Consider the following 17,215-nt stretch of genomic DNA (forward strand, 5'->3'; position numbering starts at 1 on the left):
GTTTTCTTTCCACTAGTCTAAAAAGAAGACATATTATGGACGCAAAATTGACCAAAATCTCCAAATTGACCAAACAATGGTTTTGCCTGTAGTGTCTTGCCTTAAAGGGATAGTTCACCCAACTTGAGGGTGAGTAAAGGATGACAGAATTTTCATTTTTGCGTGAACTTTCCCTTTAAGTTTAAGTTTTATGACCATTTTTGACCAACAGACAACATGAAGGTCCTAGATTGTGGAATTTGTTTTATGGATTTTTAGTAAGATGTCTCATCAGCTGGAATAAACAATCGGAAAGTTGTTAAACTACAGTACAATCAATTGAACACACTATACTTCTATTTCTCACAGCCTCATTTTTATTCCTGTCAATTTAAATATGGCACTACCCTGTTTAAGATCTATCATCTTAGAATTAAACGAGCCATTTTTTCCTAACTTTTCTGTTCACTGGAGGATCTGAAGAACTGTGGGAACTTTTTATTTTGAAAGATAAAGAAAAATGTATTTGTCATGATATGACTCACTTAATGTGCCGTTCCAAACATCTAAATATTATTTTGCAATGGAGATGATAGTAGCATAAATTTTTCGTAACTTATACAGTCTCTCCATACGCCACATGCTCTCTCACTGTAAAGACGGGAAATACTCGAGGGAAGGTGGGAATTGGAAGAGAGTACAGTATGTGTGTGTGTGGTGAGTGCCACCATAACAGCCAGTCACTGAACAGCAGGCAACAGATGGTGGGCCGTCAAAAATCCAATCAGGAAGAAGACGGCGAGGGAGTGAAAAGAGGAGAAAGAGAAAATAAACAAAAACAACAACAGCTTGATTTGTTCACTGAGATGAGAGCGGATCACCCAAGGGGAGCGAGAGATTATAGGAGCTTAATGGAAAACTCCATTCATCAGGATGACATCAGAATGAAAAAAACTAAAACTAAATTCTTACAGAAAAATCACTAATTACTTCTAGGGTATCCTCACGAAATATAAAAAAAAAAGTTCATAACAATATATCAGATGATGCAAATATATATAGGGACATGATTACTCAGAGATGATTATCAAACAGTGCTTTTTTATTGCATGTGGGCAAAAACCTAGAGTCAAATAATCCTTTGTTCAGGATTGGCCGTGACATTTTAATTCCCATCGTGTTTTTTAAATCTGGTCAGAGTAGAAAAAAAAGTAAAAACTGTTATGAAGGAACAGACGGTTGTGCACCAGCATATTTATGGCAGACGAAATCTGCCAATTTTGGGGGGAAAAATTGCAATAACCTATTATATAATATAGTTTAGAATATTTACATAAAATATAGCCACATGTAAAACAGTTGTTTTAAACTGTAATACTATTTCACAATATTACTGTTTTATTGTATTTTTGATCAAATACATGCAGCCTATGTGAGCATAAGAAAACAAACAAACAAACAAAATCTTACCAAACCCAAACTTTTGAACGGCAGTGTAGATTTAGCTCCATTTTTAATTTCTGGTAATTTATGCATTTTGCAGTGAATTGTCATTGTCAGATTAGATTCACAATGCATAGACACATTTTTACCATCATGTATACCACTGTAAAGCATTTTGGAAAAAAAACTTTTACAAAATGAACCTGCATGTTCTGTTTTTCTGTTTTCTGTCTTAGAGACCCCAAGGTCCTTTGAATAGCCCAAACAACTTGACATTGAAGTATTATATTAAAACTCAAAAACTTTTCCAAATCTTTTAAAGTTTAATATAATAAGTTTATAACTATAAACTATAATTTTAAGTTATAGTACTGTATATATTAAGTCAAATTAATCAAAAGTACATGGGATGTGTTACATTAATTTTGGTTTAGTGGCTTAATAATATCTGTCAAATTGGTTTAGATTAGGTAAGAGGATTAAATGACAAATTACAAGAGTTTGCAGAGAAAAAAGAGGTTAAAGTGATAGTCCACTCAAAAATGAAAATTTCATTATTAACTCACATTTCAATCATGTATGACTTTCTTTCTTCTTTGGAACATAAAGGAGATATTTAAGAATGTTAGTTTTGAATTCTACTGGTCAAAAAATGTAATGTAAGTAAATGGGAACCAAAAATCTTTGGTTACTAACATTCTTCGAAATGTCTTCTTTTATGTTCCAAGGAAGAAAAAAAGTCAAACAGGTTTGGAACGACATGAGGGTGAGTAAATGATAACAGAATTTTCAGTTTTTAGGTAAACCAACCCTATAATTTTGGAATTAGTACTGTTATTTTTACACTTAAAATCCCTGCATTTTAGGACAATAAAGTCTATCTGTGACCCCAAACAAGTCCATCTCGGCAGTACATGAGGGTTAATCCTGAAATCATGGATAGTCAGTCCATGTATGCCCTAAATACAATCCTTTGGCCTTTAAGAAGATACGATTATGGAACAATTTTTAGCAATATTGGAAAAAAAAGACTGTACTTATGATGCTCAAATGCCCTTATCTGCCTCCAACATTTACACAATATTACACCTTGTCTACATAACACTGTGTAAAAGGTGCTCAAGCCTGATCCATATATCCGTGTAGATGTGGAGCTTGAACTACATGACTCATCAAAGGATTTGGACGGTAAGTTCAATCAACTCAAGTGTATAAATAAATGAACGACAGAACGAATGTCAATGACTCCTTTGCCCATGTGGACACAAGTCTGTCACACTGACACGCCGTGTACCCGAAAACACTTTCTGCCTTAATCTACCTACATACTCGCACTAGCTCTCAGATGACGCATAGCTTTTGTCATCACCCAACCGAATCCCCCGTACTGGAGTTTTTACATAAGCCTTTCCATCCCACTCCTCCTGCCAGCTTGAGATATAATCCCCACTGTCAATCCACGTGGCCAAATGATCCCTTATGGGTGGAGAGGAGGGCCGGGTGGAGGGGGAGACAGCGCGAATGAACAGAAAAAATCCCAGGATTTAGCCAGGGAAAGGATTAGTACTTCCTGTCAACACATGGACCAGAACACACAAGCGTAACGCAGTGAGAGCCTGTGGGAAGAGTGCGTAACAATCCTCCAATGTTAGACTTATTCCCAGGAACAGACTAGGGAAAGTTGCACTTTTTCCCTTGTACTTTTTAGTCCTTCTGCCATTTGCTTAATGTTCTCTGCCACAGGCAACCGTTAAAGGTGAATACTTGTTGCTGTGGCAACCAAAGTTTAAGGTTTGCTTAGGTGGTGTGCATATTTGCCACAATTCAAAATACACTCACTCATATTCACTGTGTTTAGATTTGTCAGGCCCCAGGCGAAACCAGCCCTCCTCTTGCTGGGCAGACTGAAGCTTGTTGATGTTGAACAGGACCTGAAGGAAAACAGAGGCCGCATATATCAATCGCCATGACAATTAGCTGTCAAAGCAACCGAAGCTAAACACAGTAATTGGAACATTTATTATTGGGTGACAAAGGCAATGTCACAGTGAACAGCTGTCAAACAGGCACAAACGCAATGTTATGAAACAGTGACTATGCTTGAATTATTTAGTTAACTTTGGAATATGCTGAATTGACAAGTAAAAAAAAAAAACACAGGCTCATTAGAAAAAACTACATTTTTGTGAAATGCTAAACATTTACCAATACATACAAATCACTGCAGTTTTCACCTGAAATGAATGAAACTGGGGCAGATTATCAATTAATAAAGACGTATTTTATGCGGTTCCTTGCACATTATATTATGACCTCAAAACACTTTTTACCATAGTGCATGATTTGTAAGTTAATACATTTTGACATTTGCAGCACATAACCAGCTCCATATGTTTGGTTCCCTTTCGAATGGAAACTGTCATGGTCATTGGATCTTATATAAAAAATAGCTATACATTAATCTAACCTGCTGTGCTTATTGGTCGAAAACCTCTTTTTATTTCAGTGCAAAAATGTCAAATTATCTTGTCATTTAAGTTACTCATGATGAGATTTCATGAGTTCAGTTTTGAAGGTGAAGACTATCAGTGAATAAAAACTTAAAAGAGCTGCATGACAATTCAGCATGACAAAAATGCAGCAGACGAGTGTTGATCTATGTTGTTAAACTAATATTAAACACGCTACGTCTTACTAATTAAAGGTGCAGTCTGTAAAAATGACAGCTAGTGGTCGAAATAGGTATTGAAGTCCAAAATCGTTGTTTCCCCCGCCCCCTCCTCCTCAGACTCGGCGCTTTTAGGTCGGGTAGAATCTGCGATCCCTGACCCAGTTTGTTTGCTGGCTGTAATACAGTGTGTTTCCTGCCAACTGGCATCCCCGGGTGTCGAAATACAATTGGGTGAACTGGCAGTGGGCGGGATCACACAGACCAAAACAAAAATAGACATTCCAACACGGACCGCACATTTCAAAGTAAAATAACTGGCTGTAGCATTGTTTTTCAATGAAACGAGTATGTGAACGCAGCATGTTTCCTAAGTATCTGCAAACATATTATGGTATTTTTATGCTTTAGTAGAGTGAAAGCACCTTTAAATGCTTTGTGTTTTATTTTAAACTAAGACAAAGGTCAGCTTCAGAGCATGAGGATATACTCTAGGATTTGCTAATGTCTATTCTGTGCAGTCACCTTTCCAAGGAAGTCGTTTCTGCTGACCAGATCCCAGTCCCACACCTCCACACTCAAAAGGCTGTCAGCCAGGCCCTCGTCCAGCTCAAACTCAAAACTCTCGTTCCAGCGTGGGTAACAGGACTTCTTAACCACCTGGAGGAAGCAGGGTCATGGAAATCAGTAACAGACAGTCAGTTCTAACTGTGTGGCAGAGCAAAGCAGAAACTTACAGAGAAACATACTTACTGCACTCTCATGGGTTTTGCCATTGTACCTCACTCTAACAAAAGGATCAGAGGCTCCGTTGCGATCCTTTTTTGCAAGATCTCTAGAAACAAAGCCGAAAGTACATGAAGCTATTAGACGCAATCCAAATGTAGCTTATGAAGATAAAATCTCTGAAGCCCCATTCCAACAGTCTGATTCACAGACTTGTTTTCAATTAAAAAGTCTTTGAATACATTGACCTAGCATTTAAACTTCAAATTGATAAACCAGGTGATTTTTTTCTAATCCTCGAGTATCTAGTTCCATATTTCACACCATTTATATTTTACCAAGGGTAATCCAGGGTTTTTGTGATACTGCTAATTGTCTATCTAAATGACTTTCGGTTCCATTAATGATTCTCGCAAGTGCATTCTTTCACCAATGATTTGTCTAAAAATAATACAAAAAAGTTTCCCATTCAATGGGACAATGGTTACATAATGTGCATCATAACATGATGAACATTATGCATCTTGTCAGTAGTATTTCAAAAACAACAAGTAAATGAAATATATTACAATGAAATATAAATATATTTTTTGTGTTGTTTTTTGTATTGCTGTTCAATATAGTTAAGATCAACTAATGAATTGCCTTTATGCCATCTGAAAAGTCAATAAAAAGCAAACACCTTTTGCAAGAATTGTTTTTAATTTATTTTAAAATATTTCAATAATAAATGTTTATTTAATTATTTATTATGCGGGGGACATTTTTTGGGCAAGTGTGTTTTCATGGGCAAATGTGAATAAATCTAGATTTAAATTCAAAGAGACAAGATAGTCTATAGGTGATAGTCTTTCATACTCAAACCCGGAGAGCGCTCTCGTGCAGAAAGCCCAAAACGGACTCATAGAAGTAATAAGTTATAACGTTCCAGGAAATTCCTTATATGGACAAAGGTATCCAGTTATCACTGTCGCTGAACAAAAAGCACAAACGTTTTGACTGATGAACCGTGAAAGCTATAAACAGACAATTGCAAGAATATGTTTTATGTGTGTTTTTCAAGCCATCTCTGGGTATTTTCATAACAATAAATTATGAGAATAATGCAGAGCTAATTGATTAAGCCTTTATTTACAGTACAGAAACTGCAAAATATTTGTTCTGCCTTATTCTGTGATGATTTATTTTTTACACTGTATATATTTTATATTGTTTGTAGTACATAAACCATGGAACCAAAGGAAAATATAGGTAAACATATTATAGAATACAAATGATTGGTTATTGTTCAGCATTGTATTTGATTTCTTAGCCAATTAAAAGCAAGAGATAAAAAAATGGTTAATTAGAAAAAGGTCCGATTTTTTTTTATTACACTTTGAACTTTGAATTTCACATTTATGTCACTTTGAAATGATTGCTATGCCCCTGAATAACTTAATTTATCTGCACTTTGATCTTTGCAGACCTTTTCCATTCACAAACAGTTATGAAAGGTCATATCTGAAAAAGCATAATAGGGGCACTTTAAAAACCGTTAATGAACCAGAATTGCTTAGGAATCAGAACCAGAACTTACATTTATTATATTATTATTTACGATTCCCATCCATGAATTGATAAAATGCATTGATATAGGCTACTAATCACGAAAACATAACAAGTTTCCTGTCACAAATCATTTGCTGCTCCTCATAGTTCCTCACCTTGCCTCTAGGACTTGGCAGCACAGTTTCCGTGGGATATCTCCATCTCCCAGCACAGAGATCTGGAGGTGAATCTCCCCTTGCACCTCCTCATCTGGGTCAATCTCTGTTAAATTCATCCATCCATCAACACCTAAATAAAAATGACAAGAAGCGCAAAATGAGAATTTATATGTCTGACATTGACGCTGAAATAAATCATTTAGTGGCCAATCAAGTTATGGTGCATGGCTAAGTTGAAGGACAGGGACCCTAAAACGGCCTAGTGCACAGTGGGAGAGAGCAGGATTAAGAGCAGTATTATTATGGCTTCTGTATTCCCGTATCTGCAAACACACACAGTAGGCCTACAGTTGGGATAAAAATGTAATATATCATGTCCCTCCTCAGTAACTCTAGCTTTAAGAGGCTTACGGTAATAGAATTAATGGCCTTGCTGTATTTCTACTGAATAAGCTTATGGTAGACCAAGAGTATTTACTGACATGTTGGATGTTCAATAATTATATTAAAATGTGAACAGACTGAGATTTAAGCTATTATTCTATGAAAATATGCTCCATTGTAGCTCTTAATTCTCATTCTCCATTCTGCTGTGTTGCAATCGGTCAGGTGACACACAAGAACGAGCATGCAAATAAGATTTCAGAGTTTCAGAGAAAGAAATATCGACTTAAATGGGGTATAAAACAAGCTATATTGCATGCTTTCATAGAATAGAGTTGTATTTCTTTCCCTTAAGTCCACCTAATGTTAATGCTGGGCTCCATGCTTTAGCAACCTTCTGTATTTAGGAATATGGTTGTTGAAGACCATTCTTAGTATTTTGCTGAAAGCTTGACTCAAGGACCACCAAACCACTTTGATTTTGCTATGTCTAAAATTGTAAAACTAGTTATTTTGGCTTCGCTGATGTGGACATAAAGCTTGTTTATTCCTGTGGCCTATTAGTTTTTCCTCTCGATTAGTATTCCGGCGTATCACTCGTCAAGGTCCATTTTCCTTTATTGCTCTGGAGAGTAGCACAAAAACAAATTCGGTCTGCCAAGAAAAACTTTTCCATTTAGCTGAATGCTGATGCTTTCAATATATTTTGTGGAACTGAACGTGATTATAGCATCTGATTACGCATACATTTCATGTTTTTGTTTGAAGTTCAGTGAAATTTGTATCTTAAATATACCATACAATACAGACTGATTTAAAAAAACATGAATTTAAAGCAGACATCAAGCATTTCAGGAAAATGCTGTTTGTTGTTCCAAGATATTGCTCAAAAGAAATACGTTGAAAAGAAAATGGAATGCAAAATCACTATAATAAGCAGCAAATAGTCTGAAATAGTCCATTCTTCAGTTCAATCATCCAACCTCTGAAATTAAATGACAAAACATGACATTCATGCAGATGAGTTTGTACACAAACAAATGACACAAATGAAATCCATTTAAAGAAAGGAAATTGAACCATGTAAAACTAAACAGCTAAAACATTTTCTAGAAGCAGTCTTTCTACAGATACAGTATTCCTACAATAAGATATTAAACACAAGTTAGAAAGATTTGACTGACAATCTCTGTACAGTAAAAGGTCTGCTTCATAAATATGTTCAAAAACAGTGACCCCCTCCCTTCCTCCCCTACACACACACGCACACACACACGGCCAACCTTTAAAGAGTCAAGGTCTCTGCTTCAAACAGATGCTGAGCCACTAGCCAAAATTCTTTACAATAGAGTGCACTTTTCGACTTTTCCTTCACCTGCACACACAGGCTAAATGTTTAGAATACAAAAACAAAAAGTAAATAATAATAACAAGATTTGCAACCCTGTGCAAACGTTGCTTCCAAGATGCTAAATTGTTATGGGTGGTTTGCCAGGTGTCACAAATGGCCAGTTGCAGCAACAGCAAATATGATTTGAGCAGGATCTATTTGCAGCAGTTATTTTATTAAGGGCAAACTGAATGAAACAAAATCATTCAGAATATCAAAATACAAAGAGAACAAACAGTATAAACAATAAATAGACAATGAAAAGAACAAACAAAGGGGCTATATATATAAACGCAAACCAATCAAAGAAACAAGAAACAGGTGTTACAATTTAATCAATCAATGAAAAACCCTGGAAAAAGACAAGGAAATCAATCAAGCATGCAAACTGGGAAAAACCAAAACTAAAACCCAAAAAAGGAGATGCGGGAGGAGGCTTTGGAGGAGGATGCAGAGCTGGTACACGGGACAACCCCGGACGAGGCAGGAGCCAGGGAGGAGTCAACGGTGGAGAAGCCAGTGTACCCGCCGCTCCGAGCGGGATTCTAATTAGGGTCTCTGCCATGGGAGGCGGGCATGCTAACAAGGATGCTAAAGTCTATGGCTGTGTCCCAATTCAGGGGCTGCATCCTCTGAAGATCGTATTTGAAGGCTGATTGCGTCACAGCGGTGCGATGAAGGCTGTCCCAAGTCGAAGGATCCTTCTAATGCTGTAACGGTCACCAGCTGGAGTGCCCTTGAGAGCCACCAGAGGGCACTCCACATAAGACTATTATCACTCACAAACTACATTTCCCATAACTCACTGCCTGGACTCATCATCACTTATCACTGATCACATTCACCTGTACCTCATTCACTGATTGCATTCACCTGTGTCTCATCATCCTGTTAGTCTCAGTCTATTTATACCATGTTCATTCATTCACTCACCGCAAAGTCTTGTTTAAGTGTTACACTGCAATTCCGAGCGTTTTCCCTGGTTTCTTGTCTTTTGGTTTATTTGGATTTCTTGCCCTGTTCCCTGGATTACTCTTTTGCCTCTGGTCCCTGCCTGTTTTGTTTGTTTATTTGTTGGTTTGTTTGGACTGCCTACCTGTGTTTTAACCTTTTGCCTGTACACTGGATTACGCCTCTGGATTACCCACAATAAAGCTGCGTTTGGATCTTAACCCTCGTGTCTCGGAGCAGTTTCGTAACAAATGCGGCCTACTGTCAGTGTTGCCAAGTCCGAGGTTTTGGGCTACTTTTAAGTTGTTGCCGCAGGTAAAAAAAAATTCCGCGGGTTGATTTCCACCCCCGTAAGTATGATTTCAACGCTCCAACACCCCAAAAACATCCCTCAAATCCAGTGGAGAATTCGGCCGCCCGATGGAGAAAACTTTTGTTCCACAGACCTGGCAACCCTTCGAAAACCTTTGTTCCACAGAACCGGCAACCCCTCGAAAACCTATCTAAAAATGTTCACCATGGTCAATTTATGTACATAATAAACTAAAGTATAAACTAGCCTATGCAAAATTACATACTGGTAACATATACTGTAAGTCAACATTTGAACCTTTATTGTATTTTTTTTATTATTATTTAAATTGTTCTCATTAGATACATAAGATTACTTGATTAAATTGAAACCCAATACTTATATTTAAAAGTGTAATCTGGCAATTTCGTCTCTGGTGCGCAATGAATTCTGGGGTAGGCAAGGCTGCGAAGGAACCTTCTGATGTATCCTGCATTCACGGGAAAAGAAGGACGCATATGCAGGACGCATTTTGAAGGAGCCTTCGATGGACCTTCGAATTGGGACAGCCTTCGCCGCAATGACGCAATCGGCTATACTTTCCCCTTTAAACGAGTCTCACACTTCGAAGGACGCGGCCTTCAAAGGATGCAGCCCCTGAATTTAGGACACAGCTTCTTACGCCAGGGAGTAACCCCCACCAGGAAGACCCGGATGTAGGCCCACAACGGAGTGCAATTGCAGTGTAAATAAAACTATGTGATTAATGTTTATTTTTGTTGTTAATGTTTATTGCTTGATTTTGGATACTGAAATATGAAACTTTCATTATGCAAAATTCACTTTTAAATTGTTTATGAACATAACTTTTTTGTCCACAGACTAAAACCCCACCCACTTCTTCTCCCACTCATCATAAATCAGAAACAGTGGCTGTGTCCGAAATCGTCCCTTATACCCTTAAATAGGGTGTTATTTGAGGGGACAGCCATTTGTAGTTGTGTCCGAAACCATAGTGGACATTTTTTTGAGTGCACTCATTCAATCCCACATTACACCGCAATAACAAGCGTACAACCAATGTACGCTCAACTGCAAGAGAATACCCATAATACACTGTGAGAGTCGCGCGCTGAATGAATTCCCGCGTCTAGTCAGGAGATGGCGCCGCAGCTGAATCATCTATCCATCCATTTTCAAAACCGCGCTGGTCCAGCGTAATATCATACAGGTATAAATTCCTTTTTAATTGATTATTAAATTGTTTCATTATGGTTTATACATGCTTGTTTCCATAGCAGAGTTCAGGATACATCTTTTCATTACTACTGGAGCTGCCAGTTTGCTACGTTTCAATTCCATTCACTCGTTTTTATACCCATAAAAAGTTTTTTTATGCCAAAAATCATTAGGATTCAAGATCATGTTCCATGAATATATTTAGTACATTTTCTACCGTAAATATATAAAACATTTATTTTTGTGACTGAATGCAGCACAATCGCGAACATAAATGGACAACTTCTGGCATTTTTCTCAATGTTTCGATTTTTTTGCACCCCTAGATTTTCAAATAGTTGTATCGCGGCCAAATATTGTCCTATCCTAAGAAACCATACATCACTGGAAAGCATATTTATTCAGCTTTCATGTGTATAAATCTCAAGTTCCAAAAATGGACCCATGTGACTAGTTTTGTGGTCCAGGGCCACATTTGTGGCAAATGGCGGCTTTCATTTAAAGTCCCCCTGTAGTCAATAATTGTATCCCTTAAAGCTCATCTTTGATCACCAAAATGACAAATTTAAACGTTTTTTCCTTGAAAAATAATAATTCACGCCTTAAAATAACTTGAATTTAACTCTACACCCTTGCTTCAATTAGTATATGTAAATTAGCCCCGCTTCCACTCACTCACACCAGTTCAGAGATCCACTCATTTACGATCACACATTGACGTGATTGGTTACAAGGTAGTTTGTGACGTCAGAAACACCAGCGATTTCAAACCATGTTTTTGGTTCACTGCAGTTTTAGGGAGAAAATACTCAGCAATGGTGTTATGAATTTTCACATGGTTTGTCTTAAAGCATATTAAAAACACCGCACAGACATATAAACAATATTAAAAGCTTGATCACCACATGGGGACTTATGTTTAAATTAGTTTGCCACAAATTAGTTTAAAATTAGCATCTCCCTTTTTTTTTAGAAACAAGATAAACGTCATTACAATGCAAGGGGGGAAATGCAGATAAAGTGATTTAACTAATATTCTCAGTGCTTGCACGTTCTTCTACACATCTCCTTTCTAAGAATGTCATAATTAGGGTCTATATGCCAAACTGCATAATACGCCAACATTCCGCCGTCAGCTAATTACACACCATCTCGCACTGTTATCGGTGTGGTTAGACTCTGATTTGACTTATAGCTAACTTGAATGTTCACACCCTGTCAAACCAAGGGAAACTTGAGCACATGGCTATTTTTGTGCTCTGCAGAACATGTCCTTTCGCTAAATGCTGTTTCAGAGCCCTCAGAGAAAAAGGTTATGTGAGGCCATTTGTTCGTTAGGGGTGAGGGTGGGAAGAGGACGACAAAGAGAGGGAAAGAGCCAGCATAAAGACTCATTCACAAGTCAATGAAGGATGACTTATGTTATAGTTACTGTAAGAACCACTTTTTCTGGAAGCATTTTACAAACTCTGTGGCTCATTTTTATCATATCATGCCTGCTAAAGTAGTGATGTATGTCTCGAGACCGGTCTCGAGACCACTTTTACGTGGTCTCGGTCTTGTCACGGCCTTGACGGTCTTTGGTCTTGGTCTTGTCTTGGTCTCTGACCTCTTGGTCTTGTCTAGGTCTCGCTGTCTCAGACCGACATAGTGGTCGGGGGATTTAGCAATACAACACTACAATATCCACGATGACACAACGTTCGATAATGCAACATTATTATCCGCAACGGAACGGATTGAAGCGCGCGTCCGAGTGAAGACAGTGCGGCGTGTGCGCGAGCCACACAAGAAAACACTGTAGCCGCGCCACTGATCGCAGCGGCAACGAGCACTTTGATCACTTGATTTAAAAAACACATATCAGTGACATGATGGGTTTTAACTTCATTCAGGAGATTTTGGGTAACTGCACAACTGACAGATGACTTTGAGCGCACCACCAACGGCATGTGTGTGTGTGTGTAACCATAGCGACAAAACGACCAACTTTCGGATTCCTGCACTTAAAGGTGAACTAAGTAACTTTTTTTACCTTAACTGAACAGCTTCGGAGTCATTGGAATGGTTATATTACTTATTTCGGGTTGAATGGTGGTCGTTTCGCACCCCCCTGGTGCCCGTGAGCGTAAAATACGCACTTGCATCTTTGAGCCGGCGGGCCGCCGGCCGCTGCGTCAGGAAGTCTCGCGTGATATCAGGTCTCGCGATGTAAACAATTGCTTTACGGCCAAAAGAAATCTGCTAAAATGCTGTCATTATTGCGCTCCCTCACGCTGTCCGAACCCGAATGAAGAAGACGTTTTAAAGAACGTCCCATCTGCTTTGATGTCGTTGATCTATAGCCTCTGGTGTCTGAGAATCAACAACGAGTTTTTACAACAGTGTTGTCAAATATCTATTCCGAAGCTGTGGGGGGAGCTCTAGAGAGAAACCTGCGAGCAAAAAGCGAGAATACAGCGAAGAAGTCCCGAAGCTACTGAGTGCTGCTTTAAGCCTATAATTTCGTTTTTACACATTTTATTATGTATTTAAAAGTTGCAGAATGGATTCATTTGGAGACTCCGAAATCAGCAGATATAGGCAGGCATTTGCTTAGATTAATTTGTGTCTTTGATATCTGTGTGTATGTGTGTGTGTGTTGTTTGATTACAGTATTGTATTTAAGATGGCGTTAGACTAAATAAATGGTCTTTTAAATATCATCTGCATATCTCCGTTGTGTTGACTAAACATTAGGCCTAATCCAAGTTTATAATTGTGTATCTTTAATTTGATGTTACGATTTCATCTACACATTAAGTATAATTTCAATTGGTTACATATTTCTCATTCTTTAGACAGTTGTTGGAGGAGCAAGATGGTGTTGGAGGTGTTTGATGTTTTGTCAGATGAACCAGTCAGTACCAGTCATGTCAGTCCTCAACAGTACACAAAAGTTAAGGGAGTCTCAATCGTCTAATAGTGCAGTAACAGCCATCATGCAATTGCTACACATAGTTGATCTCACCCAGTCTGCAAAAACATTTACAGTGAGCTCACAGTCACACACATGACATGGTCTGTCTCTGTATTGTTCTGCCTGTGTAGTTGAAGTAATACCGTCTAATATTGAATGTAAACTGCGACTGAACCCTAGTATGCTGCTGTTCTTGAATTCATACAAGTTATAGCTTAGATTCAACACTAGTCTGTTTTTTTTTTTTTCTCCGGTCTTGACTTGGTCTCGGTCTTGGTCTTGGTCTTGGTCTTGACTTGGTCTGTCTTGGTCTTGGTCTTGGTCTTGGTCTTGGTCTTGACTTGGTCTGTCTTGGTCTTGGTCTTGGTCTTGTCTTGGTCTCGATACCCTCTGGTCTTGGTAGTGTCTTGGTCTCGGTTTAGGCGGTCTTGACTACAAGTCTATGCTAAAGACATGTACACTACTGGTCAAAAGTTTGGAATAATTAAGTGTTTTAATATTTTGTTTAAGAAGTCTCTTATGCTCACAAAGGCTGCATTTATTTGAATCAAAAATACAGTAAAAATTGCTTTATTGTGAAATAATTTAAATTTTTAAATACATTTTTAAAAATATAATATATTCTTGTGATGGCAAAGCTGAATTTTCAGCAGCCCTTACTCCAGTTATTCCTAAACAATCATTATTATGCCCTATCTATCTGAGACACCAACACAGTGTTAATGTATGATTTAGCTTTTCTATTCCATTACGGATAGACTGCATTGTATGACTAGTCATCAACACGTCATGGGGGTACAATGAGTGATGCTTTGTTCCATTTTGTTCCATTTTGTGACATGATAATGGATAACCCTGCCGTGTCCTTGCCCCTCAGGCCCAATAGACATGAGTTACAAGCCTAGACAACCACAATGACTCACCAGCACTCAAAACACCACCTCAGGAACCCCACCAGATTGTGTGCTCATATACACGAGGGAGTTTTCTACTACAACTATGTTGATTTAAAGTCATCTCATGCACAGTTTTCCTTATCAGTATTGTTGCCTTATTTCAAATAAAAAAATACATTTGCTTGAGAAACATTTTGAGCAAAATTATGTAAGATATTAAGGGTCAGAAATACTGAATAGGGCAAATTAGTGTGAGAGCGCAATCCCATAAAAGATGGGAGTGGAAAGTTCTGAGGGTGAATGACACGCAAATTAAAGAACAGACGCAGCCGGATCATTTCCATAAAGACCAACGCATTCTACCAAGAGCAGCGCAAATTAGCGTCTGGTTTAAGACATGCTTTTTTTTGGCCGTTATATATTGGCGCAAATACTTGTAAATTGACTAGCGCACACCTTAGTAAATCAGCTTGCATGATTAATTTTTTATCTGGTTGCAGAGAGTTGAAGAATGTTTTAACTTTGGGTAAAACACCGCAATCACCACGGTCACTTTTTACCAAGCCATCCAATCATAGTGGAGGAGGGGCGGGACAAATAACACACCGACCAACCGTCACATCCTGCTTGTACAACGATTACAAACGGCAACAACAAGACCATATCTCCATCCAAAACTAGTGCCAGAGCAAGTACATTACATTGTGTTGACATTTTTATATTCAGAAACAGTTTGCAAAATCAGACACTAATAGTCCCGTATCATAGCACATATAGGGCCAGATTTCCTAAACAGGGCAAATTAGCGTGAGCGCAATCCCAAAAAATGGTTTGAAGACATGCTTTTTCTGGCCATTAAATAATGGCGCAAATACCAGTAAATTGACTAGCACAAACCTTAGTAAATCCCCTTGCATGATTCATTTAAATACTCTCCTCCCATAAAATTTGGAGTCTGAAAGGGAAACTCCTACAAAGGCATATGCAGTAAGGCCAGCACAACTTAGAGCTTTGTGAGATCGTGAAGCCACAGCAGGCTACAGCATACACGACCCTAGTCACTTGTGGTTGGCCTGGCCGTGCGTCACTAAGAAAACAACAGGCCAATCAGAAGAGAGGCTCATGAATATTAATTAGACAGGCCAAAATCGACCTATTCTATTCTCTGTAAAAAATATATTGAGATGGTTTTTGGTACTTATACCGCATATATATATTCTTAAGAATATTTCACAAAGGTATACAATTTGGGCCCTTTCAAAATAGATGTAGCAGTTTTAACTAAAAATTACTTGAGGAAGTTTGTGGCTTCTCACTGTCACATGAAACTCATGTGTAGTTTCAAGTCCACATTTATGATTGTGTGTGACTAAGGGTCAGACTTGATTATTTGTCATGACTTTCTTGCAACACTCGTCTTACTATCTGTTGACATTGAGAAATGTCTTGTTGGCTCTGGATATTGATTTCCCATTTCACCACAGCGACTGAATAAAAACTGTAAATACTCTCTTACCTTGAGGTTTAGCAGTGAGAACCTCCCTACTGATTGACACCTTCCCAATGACATCATCTCGGCTGTGAACAGAACAGTTTTTGAGACTGTAGGTTTCTACTGAGCAGACATAAGGGTCTCACTTTATATTAGGTGTCTTAAACTACTATGGAATAACATTTAAATTAATAATTTGATAAAGTGCACTTATTGTGTACATGCATGTTTTTTAAATTGTACTTCTTTTTTTTAAATACCTGCATGTCATTACAGCTTTATTTCTGTAATAGCATCTATAATTACACTGCAATTAACCCGCCCACCAATACCACCAAACCTGTACCTAACCTTAGCCAGCAAGTAATACTTGTAATACTTGTAGTAGCCTATTAGTAAGACTAATAGCAGCAAGTGTTTTGCAATACTGCACAAACACAGAACAAATGTCACACATTGTACCTAATATTTTTTTGTTTTATGTAAGTACATAGTAGTTAATGACACCCAATATAAAGTGTGATTGTCTTACATGAATCACAGTTATAATGCTGTAACAATTTATCATGTTAATTATGTCAGTAGTTGAAGGTGAAGTGGAAAATAATTAGTTTTCTACATTTTGTGAAGATAATACCCATGCAAAAGTCACTTAAATGATGCTAGCGTGTTGTGGGAGGATCCAAGAGTCAAGCGGTGTGTCCGAAATCACATGCTACTACATTTGAATTTGAATTTACTTCGCAACCATTAAAAAGTATATTCTATACAGTATACTCTGAATAAGGGTAGTGTGAATGAAATTTTGACAAGGGTGACTTACAGTGCAACAACAGTATTCATTTCATTAGCGTGTGCATTCCCATTTCCATTTTTGTGGTTGAGCTACAGTCGCCATGTCGGACTGCTCAAACAGCCATAGCAATGTTTTGAAAGTGACACTTTAGGAGAAGTCAACCTTAATGAATGGCTTACTCATAGATGACTCTACACATCAAACTTTAACAGGAAAAAAGTATTTTAACAAAGAAATATCACACACTTCACCTTCAACCATGTCGTATGTAGGTTAAGTAGTAATATGTAG

At 37.9% G+C, this 17,215-nt stretch overlaps 1 protein-coding gene across 2 annotated transcripts in view; it reads right to left on the minus strand.

The window, feature by feature from the left end:
* Nucleotides 1-17,215, minus strand: part of rasa4 (RAS p21 protein activator 4) — a 47,866-nt gene that overhangs the window by 17,461 nt on the left and 13,190 nt on the right. For both annotated transcript variants that reach the window (XM_082170079.1, XM_082170078.1), the window contains 5 exons: nucleotides 16,153-16,214; nucleotides 6,523-6,655; nucleotides 4,844-4,925; nucleotides 4,616-4,750; nucleotides 3,262-3,353 (listed from right to left, as the gene is read on the minus strand). In XM_082170079.1, coding sequence (XP_082026205.1) covers nucleotides 3,262-3,353; nucleotides 4,616-4,750; nucleotides 4,844-4,925; nucleotides 6,523-6,655; nucleotides 16,153-16,214 — 504 coding nt within the window. The remainder of the gene's footprint in view (nucleotides 1-3,261; nucleotides 3,354-4,615; nucleotides 4,751-4,843; nucleotides 4,926-6,522; nucleotides 6,656-16,152; nucleotides 16,215-17,215) is intronic.

The sequence above is a fragment of the Leuciscus leuciscus genome (assembly GCF_965113295.1).
Source record: "Leuciscus leuciscus genome assembly, chromosome: 5".
NCBI lineage: Eukaryota > Metazoa > Chordata > Actinopteri > Cypriniformes > Leuciscidae > Leuciscus > Leuciscus leuciscus.